Here is an 18,953-nt window from a genome sequence, read left to right as displayed (position 1 = left end):
AAACGTTGTCAGAAAATGTTCAATGTCATCTTCTGTTGACAGAGGAAAAGGTTTTGGTTCAATTAAAGACCTGGACCCACTGGCCACTGGAATGTCTTTACCATTGAATCCAAATTCTTGTTCTTCAGATGTTGTAGGGGGCGCTGGCGCCTCTGGTGGATCAGGCTTATCAATTACAGCGTTAACTTGTTGCTGGATTTGCTGAAATTGATGCTGCATGCCTTTCCACCTTTGCTCCTGACGTGACAAATCCTTCTCCCACTTTTGGTCTCTGGCTGCTTGAGACCGCATAAGAGATTTCACCAACCCTGTCAACTCCTCCAATTTGTCCTCAGGGCTTGTTGCTGCCATGGCCTGTAGCTCAGATGAAGCTCCAACTCCTTCATCAGGCTGCTCCTCTTGGCCTGGCTTTCTTCCACCTCTTGTCATCATCTTCTCACTGTGGCATGAGTGACACACTTCTGACACCACTTGTAACAGGGCGGCCCTTAGCGGCTGGAAACACAGTGAGGTGAACCAAGGCAAGTGTAGTGGAACAAAGTATTTATTTTCTATGCAGCTCTCCTTACAAACAATTTGTCGAGCTTCTTCACAGCACAAAAAATCCACACTCTAATGACAACTGGCAGCCTTAAATATGTTCAGCTGTCACAGACTTAACCATTATTCCACTCTCAGGTAAGTTATTAAATCCCAACCTTCCACCACAGAATACAATATATCAATAAGAATAAATAAATACACAAATACATTTCACATTTACATATTAATAAATATTTCACACTTTAATGTTACACCAAACCCAATATTATAAAACCCAGAAACCCAAGCACAAAAAGATTCACCACACTCTCTTTACCAATGGTCACTCCCGGAACCTTTAAATGGTGTCTGGACCCCTGGGGAAACATTTGCCCAAACACCCTGAAGAGGACACAGGCAAGAAAGGTGAGTAATCATTATCTTACACTTATTTGCACCACTTTTATCCCTAGATTTCACACACACATTTACATTAGTTTTCCTTACTGGTAAACCTTAATCACAATTTCAATCACCATTCTTTTCTCCTGACAGACAACCACCACATTCCTTGATGAGGAGCAGCTGTGCAGGATCTGAAATAAGGCTACCAACTGATTTTAAAATTCCCAATAAATAGTCAATAAATATTTAAACTTCTTGTGTGCAAATGTTTTACTGTGCAAATCCATGCTTAAAGTGCAATGCTAAATAAAGTGCTTGATAAGGTGCTTTTAATAAAGTGAAAGGTGTGCTCTAAAGTGCTATACAGATAATGTAATATAAATAAATGTAGTAAGGGAGTCCTCTTCCTTACATGGATGTTAGCTTAGACAACATCCTCTCCTCCCCAACCTGCTCAGTGGACTTCATTAACCCAGCAAATGTCCAAGTGTTCAGTGATAATTTTCATAACACATGTAACGATGGCCCTGTAATATCAATTCATTTTCATGTGTGACTACACATATAAGAAAGATTGTCTCAGTACCACCTATAAAAACCTTAACTTATAGCAACAAAGCATCATGACTGGTACATTGCACTAAGTCAAACATTCAGGTCACCTCGGAGGTTTTCTCAAACCACTTTCTTTTAGGATAGCTAGGTTTGCTGTTTAAATGTGTAGATATAAAGGTTTGTAAATTAACACAACACTCGTCTACTGAACAACGTGCTCAGAATATTTATTGCATATATATATATGTGTGTATATACAGTGGACACTGATTGCAGTAGTAATATCTTGTGCAGTGCAACACAACAGCTCTATTACATTATTCCCACATTACAAAGAAAACATTGTTTATATTTGGTTAATTCATTCCAGTAAATCCCCACTGCAAACTACAACCTCAATAATTAACATAAAATTATTCATTTGCTGATTAGCAGACATTACAAGTGGATTTTACAGGCAAACCTGATAAAGATGGAGTACTTTGCTGATGCATCAGTTTGGTTACTGTGCGTTACAGTCAGGCACCAGTTACAACGGTGATGTTTGAATCTGCGGGGATGAACAACCAAGAGAATTAAATGTCAAAAAAGCGAGTGAACCTTAAAAATGTAACAATCGATTTACTTTTCAACAGTTTTCCCTTTAGTTTAGTTCAGTTTCAGTTTCATAAAAAAAGATCATCATTCAAAGCTGGCACAAAATGTTGCATCTGGTTTAATTATTGATATTAAATAGATGTTTAAATTATGCTAACATTTTTCCTGTCTTATTATCACTTTGAACGAAGACTTGCAGTCCAATTCAGGTTGGTCCTTTCAAAGCGTGCCGACTGCAGTGATGAAATAAGATAAATTGTTATGGCCCTGGCCATAATCTGTTTTGCTGGCTGTTTTCTTTGTCTGTGTCTTTAAGTTTTTGCAGGTCCCTGAGTGGATGAGCTGACGGCTGCTGATTGGTCCCCTGGTCATGTGGTCTCCTTCAAAATCCCTCACCAGCAGTTGTCCCGGGGCAGCCACTGACAGCAGCAGCAGACCTGACCCTGGCCTCCAAAACCTGAGACATTTGTGCCTGTAACTTTGTGCGACTTTCTGTTCTGTATATAGTGTGTACATTAGTTTTCATTGTAAATAGCACTGGAACAGAAGGGGTGAGCTGCCATATTGTTTTCCTTTGCACTGTTTTCTCCTGTTTATCTCAGTTAGGGAGTTAGGTGTAGCGCTTGTCTTTTGTTTGGTTTTTGATTTCACATAGGGTTTTAGATAGCACCTCCTCCTGACTTAGCTTGTTTTGTTTGTTATTTTGGCCTTTGTTCTCCCCGGAGCTTCATTTTGCAGTGTAGAAAAATAAACCACCGTTCACTAAGAAATTGGTTTTCCCTCTGTGTATGGTTTTGGGGACCAGGGCGGGGCAATCTTTTCAAACTTATGTTGCGTTCCTGTACCCCTAGACTGGGGCGTAACATAAATAAATAAAAAGCTTAAACAATAATCATAACTCTTTGTAACAGTTTATAAATATCGTCTACGGATAATGTTTTAGATATAGACTTCTTTAATATTTTGTAGTTAAAAGTTTGTTGTGCTGAGACCTGTGATTAGTCTGACTGGGAGTTTATTTACCTTGAACATCTGTTGTCATGGTAATAAAGTTATCCCATGTGAAATAATATAAAACTAGTCAACGTGAATAAAATAAGTTAATAGAAATGCTTTGGTGGATTAAATGTTAATAATTTTTTCACTGACTGGATGTTATTCAAAAGGTTTTTAATAAATCTGTCTTTCATTGTGCTCGTTCACACTTTGAGTGTTACACAAAGCACGGTTTGAGTTTAGTGAGGTAACTTCATTAAGCTCAAATCCAGGTTTTTCACTGTTACAAAGGTGGTTCACTTTTTACTGGGGTACATCGTCATGGTAACTTGCACTGCAGTCCTAAGCTGCTCTGAAGCTGTTTGGTATAAGAGAAATCACCTACTGACCAGTCAGTTTGACTTCTTTCTTTTTCATATTTTAGAGAAAAGATTACTTGATTAACTGATTGGGAGAAAATACACTAGTCCTCAAGGTTAGTAAGCAACATTAGGTGAGATATAATGTTTTTACCTGCTGGTTGCAGACTGAAATATCCTTCAGGAAAGCCCCTGTCACTGTACGCACGGCAGGTGTAGTTTATGTTGAAGTCCTCCTCCTTCAGCTCAGAAAATATCAGCCAGGTCTCTAACCACACACCTTTACTGGAGCCATCTTGGGGCAGCAAACTGTTGAGGACAATGAGATGAGATGGTCCTAAAATCCTCCAAAGTCTCAACATTCTCAAAAGTAAGCAAATAAAACAAATTGATGGAGAGTTAAGGTACTGACCGCTGTTCTAACATGTAGACACGGTGAGAGGTGTTAGTCTCAAAGAATCCATCTTTGTCCAACCAATAAAGATAAGCAGAAGGCTTCCCAACACCCGGCACAAACACCAGGCACCTTTTACTGAAGTTGTACCCTAAACACATGCACAAACAGTAACTAGTATATGCATGAAACTCTATTTCTTTAAGCTCTATCAACCAAAAAATGTATTTATTGAAACATTTTGATATTCATTGCTATGTTCATCCTAAAATATGGTCTCTCCCTGCACTATGGAAAGAATGAAAGCAGAAGTCTTTGACTTTCAACACAATATGTTGGCCTAAATGAAGCCTGAGATACATAAATATTAAATCAACAGAACACCACATTTCTCAGAATATCTTACATTAGAGGACTTACCGCTCTGAGCTTTGATTACTTCATTTGAGGGTTCATGCACTTGTGGAACCAAAGAGTAATTCTCTGAAATACAGACCATCAAATACTGTGTACAGTAGACTACAGTAGAGGTTGGATAATCACAAAGATATGTTAGAAATGTTATTACATTTCCCACTATGTAGTTTACAGTAAGCAAAGCTTAGCCAGCCTATTGCCATTGTTGCTGTTTCTTTTTTTGTTTGTGTTGTTCTGCTGTTTATAGACTATTTTTTATCAAGCAGCTAAACAATGTAAAAAAGTAAACCACTGTTAATATGTTTTGTAATGTCTTCATATTGTTCAGTATGAAAAGAACCAGAGGCAACCTCGAGGGTAAGCAGTGTGGTGGACGTAAGCTAGGTCTCGTTTCTTTTCTTCCAGTTGGATTTATTATTGAAGTCACATGATCACTGAACACCTGGACCTCTATAGATAGACTCGCTTCCAGGTTTCTGGATGGTGGTAAAAGTCACCCGGGTCTTTGTAGCCCATGACAGACACAAATATTCTACCAGACCTTTTCCTGCTTCCTATCATTACTACTATTACTTGTATGTGAGTACGTATACACCATAGGCATTATAGAAGACAGACATTGCATGTGGATCTGAAGTGCAGCGAGTGCAGAGGTACCCTAAACCTGCATTATTTTTGATTGCCACCAGGGGGAGATGCATGTGATTGCAGAAAGACTGAGTCCTGGGGGAAAAAACCCTCTGACCATAAGGTATGTCCACATGAACCCAGGTATTTTTGAAAATGAAGATTTTTAGTTTTTAAAAAATATCTCCGTCTGCATGTAAATGCCAAAAATGAAGTCAAACGCTGTGAGGACATGCCAAATCCTAACCGGTTAGAAATGTTGGCCAATCAGAAGCCCAGAAGCCTGGGAGGAAAGAGTAAACAGGGTTTTGTAGTAAATCCTTAATTAATGTTATCGTGCTGTATCCCTGTTGTGCTGTCCTCTATGTTGTTGCATGCTGGGGCAGCAGGTTGAGGGTCACAGATGCCAACAGACTAAATAAACTGATCTACAAGACCAGTAATGTTGTGGGGATGGAGCTGGACTGCGTTAGGGTGGTGTCAGAGAGGCAGATATTGTCCAAGATAAGGACAGTCATGGATAATACCTCCCACACTTATTGAGCACTTTTAAGGACATTTCGTATCACTGCTATGCAGATGATATTCAGTTATATATCTCCTTTAAGCCCCGTGATGTTTCCAAGCTACAGATTTTGCATAAGTGCATAGACTTCATTAGAGGTTGGATGGCTGGAAACTTTCTTCAACTAAATGAGGAGAAGACTGAAGTCCTTGTTTGTGCTCCTAAAATTTTGTACCTAGTGTTATGGAAAACGTGGGTCCGCTTGCTACATTTGCCAAACCGTCTATCAGGAACCTTGGTGTTACTATTGACTCGGCTCTGACTTTGGATGCTCATGTAAAATCTCTGGTTCGATCCTGTTTTCATCACTTGAGAAACATTGCTAAGCTGAGTCCCATTGTATCGCGCTCCGAATTAGAAATTGTCATTCATGCATTTGTTTCATCTCGTCTGGATTATTGTAATTCTTTGTTTACTTGTTTATGTAAAGCCTCTTTGGAGCGTCTGCAAGTTGTTCAGAACGCTGCTGCAAAGCTTCTGACCAAGTTTTCCCATGTCACACCCCTGCTGATCCAGCTGCACTGGCTCCCCTTTAAATTCAGAATCCACTTTAAGGTTTTGACCTTGACTTTCAGGGCTCTGCATAGACAAGCACCAACATATATAAGTGAACTTTTACATCCATACATTCCCAGCAGGTCCCTGAGGTCATGTGACCAGGGCTTGCTTGCTGTCCAACACACGAGGCTGAAAATAAAAGGCGACAAAGCTTTTGTGACTGTGGCCCCCAGATTGTGGAACTCTCTCCCTTTGAGCCTGAGATCTGTGAACTCCGTGGTCGCTTTTAAAAAACAGCTAAAAACTCATCTTTTTAAACTTGCTTTTAGTTGATTTTTATTTTTAGGTTTTAGCTTCTGTGAAGCACTTTGTGATTTTTATCTTGAAAGGTGCTATATAAATAAAAATTTACTTTACTTTACTTACTTTACCCACTCCATTTCATGACATACTGGCTACTCACAGGAGATTAACAAAAAGCACCACTGAACGACACAGAAAATCATTCCTGCCTGTGGCCATCTCCCTGTACAATTCCTCCATCTAACACACTGTAAACACTGCAGTAGTTACATCCTTTGTATACACGCTCTTTCCTACTCTGTAATATTCTTGTCAGTTTTCTTGATTTTTATTTATAATCACCTCTGTTAATCCTTGATATTTATAACTGAGTGATCTGTATGTATTAGTGCTATTTCTTAAATGTATATAAAATCTGTAACATAATGTATTGTTTGTAGTTTAATCTGTCACTGTTACTATTTTCACCATTTCTTCTTGGACCAACTGTAACCCACATAACTTCCTTAGGGATTAATAAAGTATTCTGATTCTGATTGTTTCAGGATGACCTGCCATTATCCAATGACACATCTGCTTACCTGCATCTTTTGCTCGTTTCTCCTCCTCTTCTTTTCTCTTTTTTCTAAACTGAACACCTGATGGCTTTGAACTTTTCTTGTCCATCTTCCATTGGTTTTAATTTTGCACTCCAGTATGAACACAAATCCCTCAACCCAAGGATCACCACAACATAACCTAATAGACCAACACCTTAGTTCACAGATTCGCTTTGTCTAGAGTTTATTTCTGGGAATTCACACAACCCAGGATTCAAATCATGAATACATAATGGGCTTGGATTTACAACATTATGAATGAAATGTGCTCTATTTGGAAGCAGCCGCCCCCCCCCCCCCCTCCCCTTTTGACGGGTTGTGAGACTTTAAATCATCAAACTGTAAATTATAAATTTAAAATTGTTATGGATCCCTTTACCCGTAGTCCTAAAGTGTATATTTATTTTCTTAATCTTCTTATATTTATTGTTTGTTTACTTGCACTGCTGTAACTGGAGCCTCGTCAACTCGTCTCTCTTTATACTGGGCTGTATGACAATAAAGTTTACTTTGACTTCAGCACAGCAGCAAGCAGGCGCCCCGAGGGCTCTCGCGCTCACTTGCAAATTATAAGTCTGTATTATAATGTCTGATGTTTTCGTGTTTGTTGGTTTGTTTTTATTTTGTTTTATTTTGCGAGTTGGTTATTGAATGCCGCTCCAGCCAGCCAGAGAATCCCCAAGAAGCAGGCACACCTCGGAGGGGGCACTTACTCCCAGCAAATGGGCGATAGAAAACTGATCGGTGCCTATGACATCCCCAAAATGCGTTGGCATGATGTCGGGGCAGCATGAGTATGAGCAACTTTTTTTTTTGCCGATGCCCGTGATGCCGTCCCCACCACGATGCCCCCCCTTGGCAACCGCCCATGTCGCCCCTATCAAAAACCGCTACTGCATATGGACAAAGAAACTGCTGGAGTCATTTTCTGTTTCTACGATCTCACCTTTGACCTCTGCGTTAATAGTCTCTGACACAGACCCTTTGATGCCACCCAGGGTGAATGTCAGAGTACAGGTATAGGTGCCTTTGTGTTGAAGGTCCACACTGGTAATTTTCAGTCTGGTACCCCAATACTCACTGTCCCGTCCTCTATGGGGTCACAACCCTAGAGGGAGAAACACATAAGTAAGCTTTATTTCTTTTTCATAATCACAAAACAAAAGACAAGTCTGTTCAATATTATGATAGCAGTGCAGTTGGTGAGTTTATAGCCACTGGGATCGCATTTGAGTGCCACTTGATAGCAGGATGATATTGATCTTTTAAGTAAGCACATTTAAAATGTGAAACTTTAAAACAGTTGCAGTTGCACAAAATATGAAAATTATGAAAATATACTGACAGAAAACACACGGATACTGGGACCTGCTGTCAGTCAAACTGTAGTTTTTAAAAACTGGCGTCAGAGTTTCAATACATTCCTGGTGTGGCGGCGAATTTCTGTCCCAAGCTTTGAAAAAATAATTCTTCGAGTTCTTAATGCGAGCTGTCCAGAGTTTTTTTACTGACTCGTACATGCAAAGCTATGATATCACGATGTCGCGGTCAGAAACGTTTACTGCTACAGCGCATATTTCCAATGCGTTGCTGTCTCATTCTATCCCGCTAACACAGATGCGCTGTGAATTAAACACGCAGCATCTATTTCCCTCATGTTTGATTATATAAATCAAACATGTAAACACAATAGCCCAAACAGTACAAAAATATTCTTATATGGATTGGCTCTAACATTTGGTATTGATAGAAGTTGGAATAGTGGTAGAAAATAGTTGAGGTTGCAGCTACTGTGCAGTCTCTCCATTAAAACCATTATGTTTCATGCAGCACTCAACAAGAATTCTGGAGAACTCACTCTGTACCACTTGATGGAGGAAGAGATGTTGTAGCTGTTCAGCTTATTCATTTCATTCCTCAGAGGGCAGCTCAGGTTGTCAGTGACTCCTTTTGTAAGTAGCTGATAAGCTTTCCTCGGCCTTCCACATTCTCCTGTAGGTCTTTCATCCATCACCAGTCGGCTGGCCTGCCTGTAGCAGTGGAAAGGAGTCCTGTTGAAAATTAAGTACAAGTTTGATTTTAAGAAGTCTATGTGTTCACTGGTAAATCATAAAGGCATCTAAGCTGGAAAGGATAGTAATGGGCATGTATGTCTGTATACTTGTGCAGAGTCTAAATATAAATTCAGTGTGGTGGAAAAGCCGTCTAACTTTAACCTCCTAAGACCCGAACTCTTCCATGGCATGCATTTTTTATTTCTCTTTGATATTTGGGCATATTGGGGCCCGATGAATGTAAAAACAAAGAATTAACAGATTTTTTTTTTTTACATTATTTTAGTTTTTATGAAAAATAAGAGCCACATATGAGGATATTTGTTTAAAATTATCCTAAACAGTAGCAGTATAATGTCCTCGTAAGTGGATATCAGGCCCTTGTAGAGAAAAATTGAGTATTTGTATATGTATATGTGGACGCCAGGTCCTAGGTTCATAGGTTAAAACTATTAATATGTTTGTCGTTTACAAATTGCTTAGTCACAATCCCCAGAGAATCGTGTCTCTATTTCACCATCTACTCTTATGTTAGGCTTCTGAAATAGAATATAGTATAATAGAATCTTTCAGGTCATATTGCAATTGGGTTACATATTTTTGCATGTAGCTCTTGTGTTTTGTATCATGACTTTTTTTTCTTAACTAGATTCTTGCAAACGTTCTTATAATGAAAAGCAATCACATAGGTTGTGTGATTTACTGTTTTCTATTTTTTTCTATTTTTTTTTTTTTTAAATTTCTACTAGTGCTTCGTACCTCAGTATGGTCACATAATCCCCACTGTCATTCATGGTTACATTTAGAATCCACAGAGTCTCCTCATGCACCAGGATGTGACCAGTCTGACTGCTGATTTCTTGGCCTGACACCGAGTTGTACCACGTGATGTTGTAGTCAATGATGTCTGAGGAGACCAGTGTGTTTCTCAGCATAGCCACATCTCCAGGAACAGAGAAAACCTCAAACTGGAGTTTGTAGTCAGTACAGTTCTCTGCAACATACATGTAAGTGTGGAATAGAGAAAAAAAGTCATTTAACCTTTTAATGCTGAGAAATCAAACATTTCGAAGGCAAAGATAATGTTCATCCATCCATTTCTCTGTTCGTATGTCTATTTTCTACCACTAATGTGGGTCTGGTTCACGGGGCAGCAGTCTAAACAAACCACTATCTCCAACAGTGTCCACATCATTGCTGACACTGCATCGATCCTTCAGATGATCTCCCGTTCAACTGTCTCCTCATGAACAAGATCCTGAGATATTCAAACTCTTCCAGCTGGGTTGAAGTTTGTGCCTGATTCACAGTGAGCAGTCCAACATTTTCATGCTGAGAACAATGGCCTCAATGTTTGAAGTGCTAATTTTCATTGTAGTTGCTTGACACTCGGCCACAAATTTCCCCAGCTAGAGGTCACCCACACACATGACATGGTGGAGGAAAGGTGGAGAGCAAGCTTGACTTTGTGAGTTTGTAAGAATATCTTTGATCCAGGTGCAAGTGAGAGTAAGTAAGATCCAGTCAGATCAAAATATCTGGAATGATGATGTTGAATGTTGAAATAAAAATGGATGAAGAGCATTGGTACATATTTCCCATTCTGTTTTAAAATAATTAGTACTACGTCGTGAGGGATCGTAAGAGTGTCTGTTTGCCTGTTTAAGATGTATGGAAACTGAGGAAGGGTCAAAAGTGGGACAAAGGTCAATTTTAATTTGCCTCATTGGCAGTCTGTCAAACACTTCAAAACACTACATTATTCATCAGTGTAACAGCTTTGAAATCATTCAGACTGTCCACAGCAGGCTTTTTAAGAACTTGGATAATAGTGGGCGACTTAAGACAGAATAGGATGTTGGCTTTTGCTAAATTAAAGATAAATGTAAAGACAGACGTTCGTTGATTGGAGCACACCTTCAGGACTTTCTCAGGTATTCCATCAGGGCTAGCAGCCGTCCACTGTTTACTAACCTGAGCTACTGGTTTATATCCCTGCACAGACAGGGCCGTAGTGTGTGCATCAGGTGTGGGTGTTGTTGCTGTGCTCAGGACAGGTGTGTTCTTGTCATATTGGGCAAAGAGTCAATTGTACTCCTTCTCTCCAGTGAGGCATCTGTGTTGGAATGCAAAGCATTCTTGGAGTTGTGCAAGAGTTCAGGCCATGTCTTATTACTCTTGAATATGGAGTCCAGCCCTATATGCTAAAGCATATAGTTAGGGCTGGACCAGGTGACCCTGAATCCTCCCTTAGTTATGCTGCAATAGATGTAGGCTGCCGGGGGATTCCCATGATGCATTGAGTTTTTCCTTTCCAGTCACCTTTCTCACTCACTATGTATTAACTGACCTCTCTGTATTGAATCGTATCTGTTATTAACCTCTGTCTCTCTTCCACAGCATGTCTTTATCCTGTCTTCCTTCTCTCACCCCAACCGGTCGCAGCAGATGGCCGCCCCTCCCTGAGCCTGGTTCTGCCAGAGGTTTCTTCCTGTTAAAAGGGAGTTTTTCCTTTCCACTGTCGCCAAAGTGCTTGCTCATAGGGGGTCATATGATTGTTGGGCTTTTCTCTGTATCTATGAAGCGCCTTGAGGCGACATTTGTTGTGATTTGGCGCTATATAAATAAAATTGAATTGAATTGAAATTATGGGCCTTGCTTTCAGCCTGAGGGGGTGTAGGCTGGGACAAGGAGCATGGAAAGGTGGCCTGATTTCAGTGAAATCACCACGATCACCTTAAATATACATAGTAATAAAGTTGTTTTCTTTCCCTGGAAAATACACAAAGTTACTCCATTTAAGGCCAGTCTTCCTGTGTAGTGTGAGGAGGTACCATGACCACAACTGTACATGTGGACTATGATTGCACAGGGTGATTCGTGGGATGTCATTATTTTCTTATAACTTTGCAAGTATGTTTGTGCTATCACCAGAAACAACGCCAAGCTGCAGGACTCAAGCAAATTAACTCCACAGTAATATGCATGAATCTGCCTGTCAGATTTAATTATTATTTAACTGAAGCTGCTGGAACATCATTCCATGTCATCCACTTTAACTCCTCAGTAATTTGGTCCAATATTGACTTTTCCACAAAAGTCTATTGAATTGCACTTGTTGTGGCTCTTCACCTAGGATCAGTTTTCTTTTTTCTAATCATGGATTAGAAAAAAAACATCACTCATCAAAATACTTTGAATTTGTAGTGTACAGTTAACTTTTTCTTTTAGTGGTTGTACTTTTCCAACATTTGACCAGCAGCTCCATAGGGTAGCTCAGATATAAATACTCTTAGGATTTCATGATTGACTCTTAGTATTTTTCCAAAATGATTTATACAACTGAACCATCACATGTAATATGATATTTTTTTATAATGCTAAGGGACTATTTCTCTTGAGGTCGGAGCTCTGCTTGCATAAACATGTAAAAATTACGCACACAGACACAAAGCATTGTGTGTGTGTTTGTGTGTTTGTGTGTGTGTGTGTGTATTGTGTAAAATAGTGTTACTCAATTCAATTCAATTTTATTTATATAGCGCCAAATCACAACAAAAGTCGCCCCAAGGCGCTTCATAGATACAGAGAAAAACCCAACAATCATATGACCCCCTATGAGCAGCACTTTGGCGACAGTGGGAAGGAAAAACTCCCTTTTAACAGGAAGAAACCTCCAGCAGAACCAGGCTCAGGGAGGGGCGGGGCCATCTGCTGCGACCGGTTGGGTTGAGAGAAGGAAGACAGGATAAAAGACATGCTGTGGAAGAGAGACAGAGGTTAATAACAGATATGATTCAACACAGAGAGGTCTGTTAACACATAGTGAGTGAGAAAGGTGACTGGAAAGAAAAAATCAATGCATCATGGGAATCCCCTGGCAGGCTATATCTATTGCAGCATAACTAGGATGGATTCAGGGTCAACTGGTCCAGCCCTAACTATATGCTTTAGCAAAAAGGAAAGTTTTAAGCCTCACCCTCTTCAGATCCTCTACATATTCCACACAGCCCGAAGAAAAACACAAAGCTTACCAGGACTAGACTTAAGTCCATGACTGAAAAACACACATATAAACAACATTTACAACACAGCATTCATGCTAGAAAGTATATAAACATCATAAAATAGCAGTCAGGCAACAACTGGAAAATTTTATGCAGTGAAAGCAACAACTTACCAGAGCCTTTAAAACCCATCAATGATCAGCAGAAATGAACGACCTAACTTTCCTCTGCCTCAGATTTTTCCTCTGCTTGCTTCTCCCTTTCTCTTTCTCTCACGATCTGGCTTCCTTCCTCCTCATTCCTCATGAGTGACTTGTGTTGTTACGTTTGAGGAGTTGTTTATATAAACCTCAAATGCTACATAACGCTCTTTGAGTGGGAACAGAACTTCGCAATTTTCGGCGTTGCTGGAAGAAGGAAACTGTCTTGTAAAGAAAAGTAGACTGAAACTAACGATGCAAAGTTTCCTCAACTGCAGTGCAGCTCAGAGAGAAAGTTTCAAGTGTAAACTGGAAAATACAAAGTGTCCAACCAAACGATTATCATGGTAAATGGACTGATTCTTATATAGTGCTTTTCTACGCTCCCGCAGTACTCAAAGCGCTCTATACAACATGCCTCATTCACCCATTCATAGAAGCACTTCTAAACAGTACGTCAGGCTGAAGGACATCACGTCGGACACTGTGGTCAGCACCACAGGAGCACCACAGGGAACTGTGCTGTCCCCTCTTCTCTTCACCCTGTACACCTCTGACTTCTGCTATAACTCTGAATTATGCCATATTCAGAAGTTTGCAGACGATCATGGGGTGTATCTGGGATGACCAGGAAGAGGAGTACAGGAGCCTGGTGAGGAACTTTGTCATATGGAGTCACACAAACCACCTGCAACTCAACACTTCAAAGACCAAGGAACTGGTTGTGGATTTCGGGAGGTCCAGAGCAGGTCCACTGCCAGTTCAGATAGAGGGAGAGGAGGTGGAGGTGGTCAACACATACAAGTACCTCGGGCTGTGGGTGGACAATAAACTGGACTGGTCATGCAACACGCAGCACCTGTATAAAAAAGGCCAAAGCCGACTGTACTTCCTCAGGAGGCTGAGGTCTTTTAACATCTGCAGGAAGCTTCTGAGGATGTTTTACCAGTCAGTGGTCGCAGGAGTACTTTTCTATGGCGTGGTGTGCTGGGGGAGCAGCACAGCAAAGAAGGACTCATCCAGGCTGGAGAAACTAATCAGGAAGGCTGGCTCTGTGGTCGGCATGAAGCTGGACACTCTGGTGACAGTGGCAGAGAAGAGGACCTTAAAGAAACTGATGGACATTATGAACAATGCTGGGCATCCTCTGCACACGGTCGTAAACAATCCAAGGAGCCTATTCAGCGACAGGCTGCTTCTCCCAAAGTCAAAAACCAACAGACTTAAAAACTCCTTTGTCCCACACGCCATCAAACTGTTTAACTCCTCACTGGAGGGGAGAGGGAGGAGAAACAGGGGGACAAGGGAGGACGGGAACAACTGAGCTGTAGGTGCTTTTCTACACTGTGCAATATTTGCAATATTTCTTTTTTCTTTTTTCTTTTTTTCTTATATCCGACTGTGCAATAATCACTGTGCAATATACTCACTCAAATGAGCAATCCTATTTATCCATATTGTATATTCTGTATCTATATATGTGTATATGTGTATATATGGTGCATTTATGCTTATATCCTTACTCTCATTCCCCTTAATGTATCTGTAACATGCAACTTCTTTCAGTGCTTTGCTACTGGAAACTGAATTTCCCGGAGGAACCCACCCGAGGGATTAATAAAGTTTCATCTAATCTAAACTCAAGTGCAAACTAATAAACATTCACACTCCAATGAACGCATCAGAGGTGGGCTTCATAGATAATTGGCAAACCTTCTGGAGGAAACCTGGTCTTGTTAGGAGAGATGGCATCCATCCCACTTTGGATGGAGCAGCTCTCATTTCTAGAAATATCGACAAATTTATTAAACCCCTCAAAACATGACTATCCAGAGTTGGGACCAGGAAGCAGAGTTGCAGTCTTACACGCCTCTCTGCAGCTTCTCTCCTCCTGCTACCCCCCCCCCCCCCCCCCAAAAAACCCATCTCCATAGAGACTGTGTCTGCTTCCAAAAAGACAAAAAACAAACTAAAAACCAGCAACAAACAACTTAAACAATCACAAAGAAAGAACAATACAGTATCCACATCTGAACCAAAGAGTAAAACAGTGAAATGTGGATTATTAAATATTAGGTCTCTCTCCTCCAAGTCTCTGTTAGTACATGACTTAATAATTGATCAACAAATTGATTTACTCTGCCTTACAGAAACCTGGTTGCAGCAGGATGATTATGTTAGTTTAAATGAATCAACACCCCCGAGTCATTCTAACTACCAGAAATCTCGAAGCACAGGTCGAGGGGGAGGTGTGGCAGCAATTTTTCACACCAGTCTATTAATTAATGAAAGACCAAGACAGACTTTTAATTCATTTGAAAGCCTGATGCTTAGCATTGTCCACCCCAGCTGTGAAACTCAGAAACCAGTCTTACTTGTTATCATCTATCGTCCACCTGGGCCTTACACAGAGTTTCTGTCTGATTTCTCAGACTTTATATCTAATTTAGTTCTGAGCTCAGATAAAATAATTATTGTGGGTGATTTTAACATCCATGTAGATGCTAAAAATGACAGCCTCAACATGGCATTTAATCTGTTGTTAGACTCAATTGGTTTCTCTCAAAATGTAAAAGAACCCACCCACCACTTTAATCACACTCTAGATCTTGTTTTAACATATGGCATAGAAACTGAACATTTAACAGTGTTTCCTGAAAACCCTCTCCTGTCTGATCATTTCTTGATAACATTTACATTTACAATAATTGATTACGCAGCAGTGGAGAGTGGACTTTATCAAAGTAGATGTCTTTCTGAAAGCGCTGTAACTAAGTTTAAGAATATAATCCAGCCACTGTTATCATCGTCAATGCCCTGTACCAACACAGAGCAGAGCAGCTATCTGAACGCTACCCCAACAGAGGTCGATTATCTTGTTAATAATTTCACCTCCTCACTACGTACGACTCTGGATACTGTAGCTCCAGTGAAAACTAAGGTCTCTAATCAGAAGTACCTGACTCCGTGGTATAATTCTCAAACACGTACCCTAAAGCAGATGACTCGTAATCTGGAGAGGAAATGGCGTGTCACAAATTTAGAGGATCATCATTTAGCCTGGAGAAATAGTTTGTTGCTTTATAAGAAAGCCCTCCGCAAAGCCAGAACAGCTTACTACTCATCACTGATTGAAGAAAATAAGAACAACCCCAGGTTTCTCTTCAGCACTGTAGCCAGGCTGACAAAAAGTCAGAGCTCTGTTGAGCCAACCATCCCTTTAACGTTAACTAGTGATGACTTCATGAACTTCTTCACAAATAAAATTTTTATCATTAGAGAAAAAATTACCAATAATCATCCCACAGATGTAATATTATCTACAGCTACTCTTAGTTCCATTGATGTTAAGTTAGACTCTTTTTTTCCAATCGATCTTTCTGAGTTAACTTCAATAATTACTTCCTCCAAACCATCAACGTGTCTTTTAGACCCCATTCCTACAAAACTGCTCAAAGAAGTCCTGCCATTGATTAATTCTTCGATCTTATATATGATCAACCTATCTCTAATAATCGGCTATGTACCACAGGCCTTCAAGGTGGCTGCAGTTAAACCTTTACTCAAAAAGCCATCTCTAGACCCAGCAGTCTTAGCTAATTATAGGCCAATCTCCAACCTTCCTTTCATATCAAAAATCCTTGAAAGAGTAGTTGTCAAACAGCTAACAGATCATCTGCAGAGGAATGGTTTATTTGAAGAGTTTCAGTCAGGTTTCAGAGTTCATCACAGCACAGAAACAGCTTTAGTGAAGGTTACAAATGATCTTCTTATGGCCTCTGACAGTGGACTCATCTCTGTGCTTGTCCTTCTTGACCTTAGTGCAGCATTCGATACTGTTGACCATAATATCCTATTAGAGCGATTAGAACATGCTGTAGGTATTACAGGTATTGCACTGCGGTGGTTTGTATCATATCTATCTAATAGACTCCAATTTGTGCATGTAAATGGAGAGTCCTCTTCACACACTGAGGTTAATTATGGAGTTCCACAGGGTTCGGTGCTAGGACCAATTCTGTTTACATTATACATGCTTCCCCTAGGCAGCATCATTAGAAGACATAGCATACATTTTCACTGCTATGCAGATGACACCCAGCTCTATCTGTCCATGAAGCCAGATAACACACACCAATTAGTTAAACTGCAGGAATGTCTTAAAGACATAAAGACTTGGATGGCCACTAACTTTCTGCTTCTTAACTCAGATAAAACTGAGGTCATTGTACTCGGCGCTGAAAAGCTTAGAAATATGGTATCTAACCAGATTCTTACTCTGGATGGCATTACCTTGGCCTCCAGTAACACTGTGAGGAACCTTGGAGTCATTTTTGACCAGGATATGTCCTTCAACGCACATATTAAACAAATATGTAAGACTGCATTCTTCCATTTGCGCAACATCTATAAAATTAGAAATATCCTGTCTCAGAGTGACGCTGAAAAACTAGTTCATGCATTTATTACTTCCAGGCTAGACTACTGCAATTCATTATTATCAGGATGTCCAAAAAACTCACTGAAAAGCCTTCAGTTAATCCAAAATGCTGCAGCAAGAGTACTGACAGGGACTAGAAAGAGAGAGCATATTTCTCCTGTTTTGGCTTCCCTTCATTGGCTTCCTGTTAAATCCAGAATTCAAAATCCTGCTCCTCACATACAAGGTCTTAAATAATCAGGCCCCATCTTATCTTAATGACCTTGTAGTACCATATCACCCTATTAGAGCACTTCGCTCTCGCTCTGCAGGCCTACTTGTTGTTCCTAGAGTATTTAAAAGTAGAATGGGAGGGAGAGCCTTCAGTTTTCAGGCCCCTCTTCTGTGGAACCAGCTTCCAGTTTGGATTCAGGAGACAGACACTATCTCTACTTTTAAGATTAGGCTTAAAACCTTCCTTTTTGCTAAAGCATATAGTTAGGGCTGGACCAGGTGACCCTGAATCCTCCCTTAGTTATGCTGCAATAGATGTAGGCTGCCGGGGGATTCCCATGATGCATTGAGTTTTTCCTTTCCAGTCACCTTTCTCACTCACTATGTATTAACAGACCTCTCTGTATTGAATCGTATCTGTTATTAATCTCTGTCTCTCTTCCACAGCATGTCTTTATCCTGTCTTCCTTCTCTCACCCCAACCGGTCGCAGCAGATGGCCTCGCCCCTCCCTGAGCCTGGTTCTGCCTGAGGTTTCTTCCTGTTAAAAGGGAGTTTTTCCTTCCCACTGTCGCCAAAGTGCTTGCTCATAGGGGGTCATATGATTGTTGGGCTTTTCTCTGTATCTATGAAGCGCCTTGAGGCAACATTTGTTGTGATTTGGCGCTATATAAATAAAATTGAATTGAATAGAGGGCAACTTGGGATTAGTATCTTGCCTAAGAATATTTGGCATGCAGACTGGGGAAGCCAAGGATCAAACCACCAACCTTCCAATTAGGAGGTGATCAGCTCTACCACCTGAGCCACAGCCACCCCTAACCTTACAGCACCTGGTATTCCCAGGCGGTCTCTCATCCAAGTACTAACCAAGCCCAACCCTGCTTAGCTTGCAAGGTCAGACGAGATCAGGCGTGCTCAGGGTGGTATGGCCGTAAGCCAATTAACACTTTTCCACTGCAGTCAGTCACTGCCTGACTCTGCCAGCGTTTGAGAAAAAAAAACTGCTTTACTTATTATTTTAACCTTCATCTTGGCAACTGGGGTGAGCACAGACCGCTGAAGTATTGTCAGTCAGTTTGTTCCCAATGATGTCACATTATTGCTTTCCATTTCTACTTTGATTAGTGCTTTAAAAATCCAAATGTTTTGGATCCAAAAGCACCCAATCCGATGTGTGAAGTTTTAATAAGTTTTAAGTT

At 40.4% G+C, this 18,953-nt stretch overlaps 1 protein-coding gene and 2 pseudogenes across 2 annotated transcripts; 1 reads left to right on the top strand and 2 right to left on the bottom strand.

Moving 5' to 3' along the window:
* Positions 1 to 1,685: 1,685 nt before the first annotated feature.
* On the bottom strand, positions 1,686 to 13,087 carry LOC146500084 (interleukin-1 receptor type 2-like; annotated as a pseudogene). Its single transcript, XR_014869800.1, has 8 exons — positions 12,871 to 13,087; positions 9,651 to 9,885; positions 8,696 to 8,888; positions 7,784 to 7,945; positions 4,249 to 4,311; positions 3,847 to 3,979; positions 3,589 to 3,743; positions 1,686 to 2,032 (listed from the first exon to the last, which is right to left on the bottom strand). The product of XR_014869800.1 is annotated as an interleukin-1 receptor type 2-like (transcript).
* Positions 13,088 to 13,553: 466 nt separating this feature from the next.
* LOC146500083 (uncharacterized) lies at positions 13,554 to 18,668 on the top strand. The gene is made up of 2 exons (XM_085135414.1): positions 13,554 to 14,785; positions 18,447 to 18,668. Exon 1 carries the CDS (start codon positions 13,706 to 13,708, stop codon positions 14,420 to 14,422), a length of 717 nt encoding a protein of 238 aa, XP_084991540.1. The 5' UTR covers positions 13,554 to 13,705; the 3' UTR covers positions 14,423 to 14,785; positions 18,447 to 18,668.
* Positions 18,573 to 18,691, bottom strand: LOC146500082 (5S ribosomal RNA; annotated as a pseudogene).
* Positions 18,692 to 18,953: the final 262 nt, after the last annotated feature.

This window comes from Neolamprologus multifasciatus, chromosome 16, assembly GCF_963576455.1.
Source record: "Neolamprologus multifasciatus chromosome 16, fNeoMul1.2, whole genome shotgun sequence".
Classification (NCBI taxonomy): domain Eukaryota; kingdom Metazoa; phylum Chordata; class Actinopteri; order Cichliformes; family Cichlidae; genus Neolamprologus; species Neolamprologus multifasciatus.
This window is presented reverse-complemented; position numbering and strand designations above follow the sequence as displayed.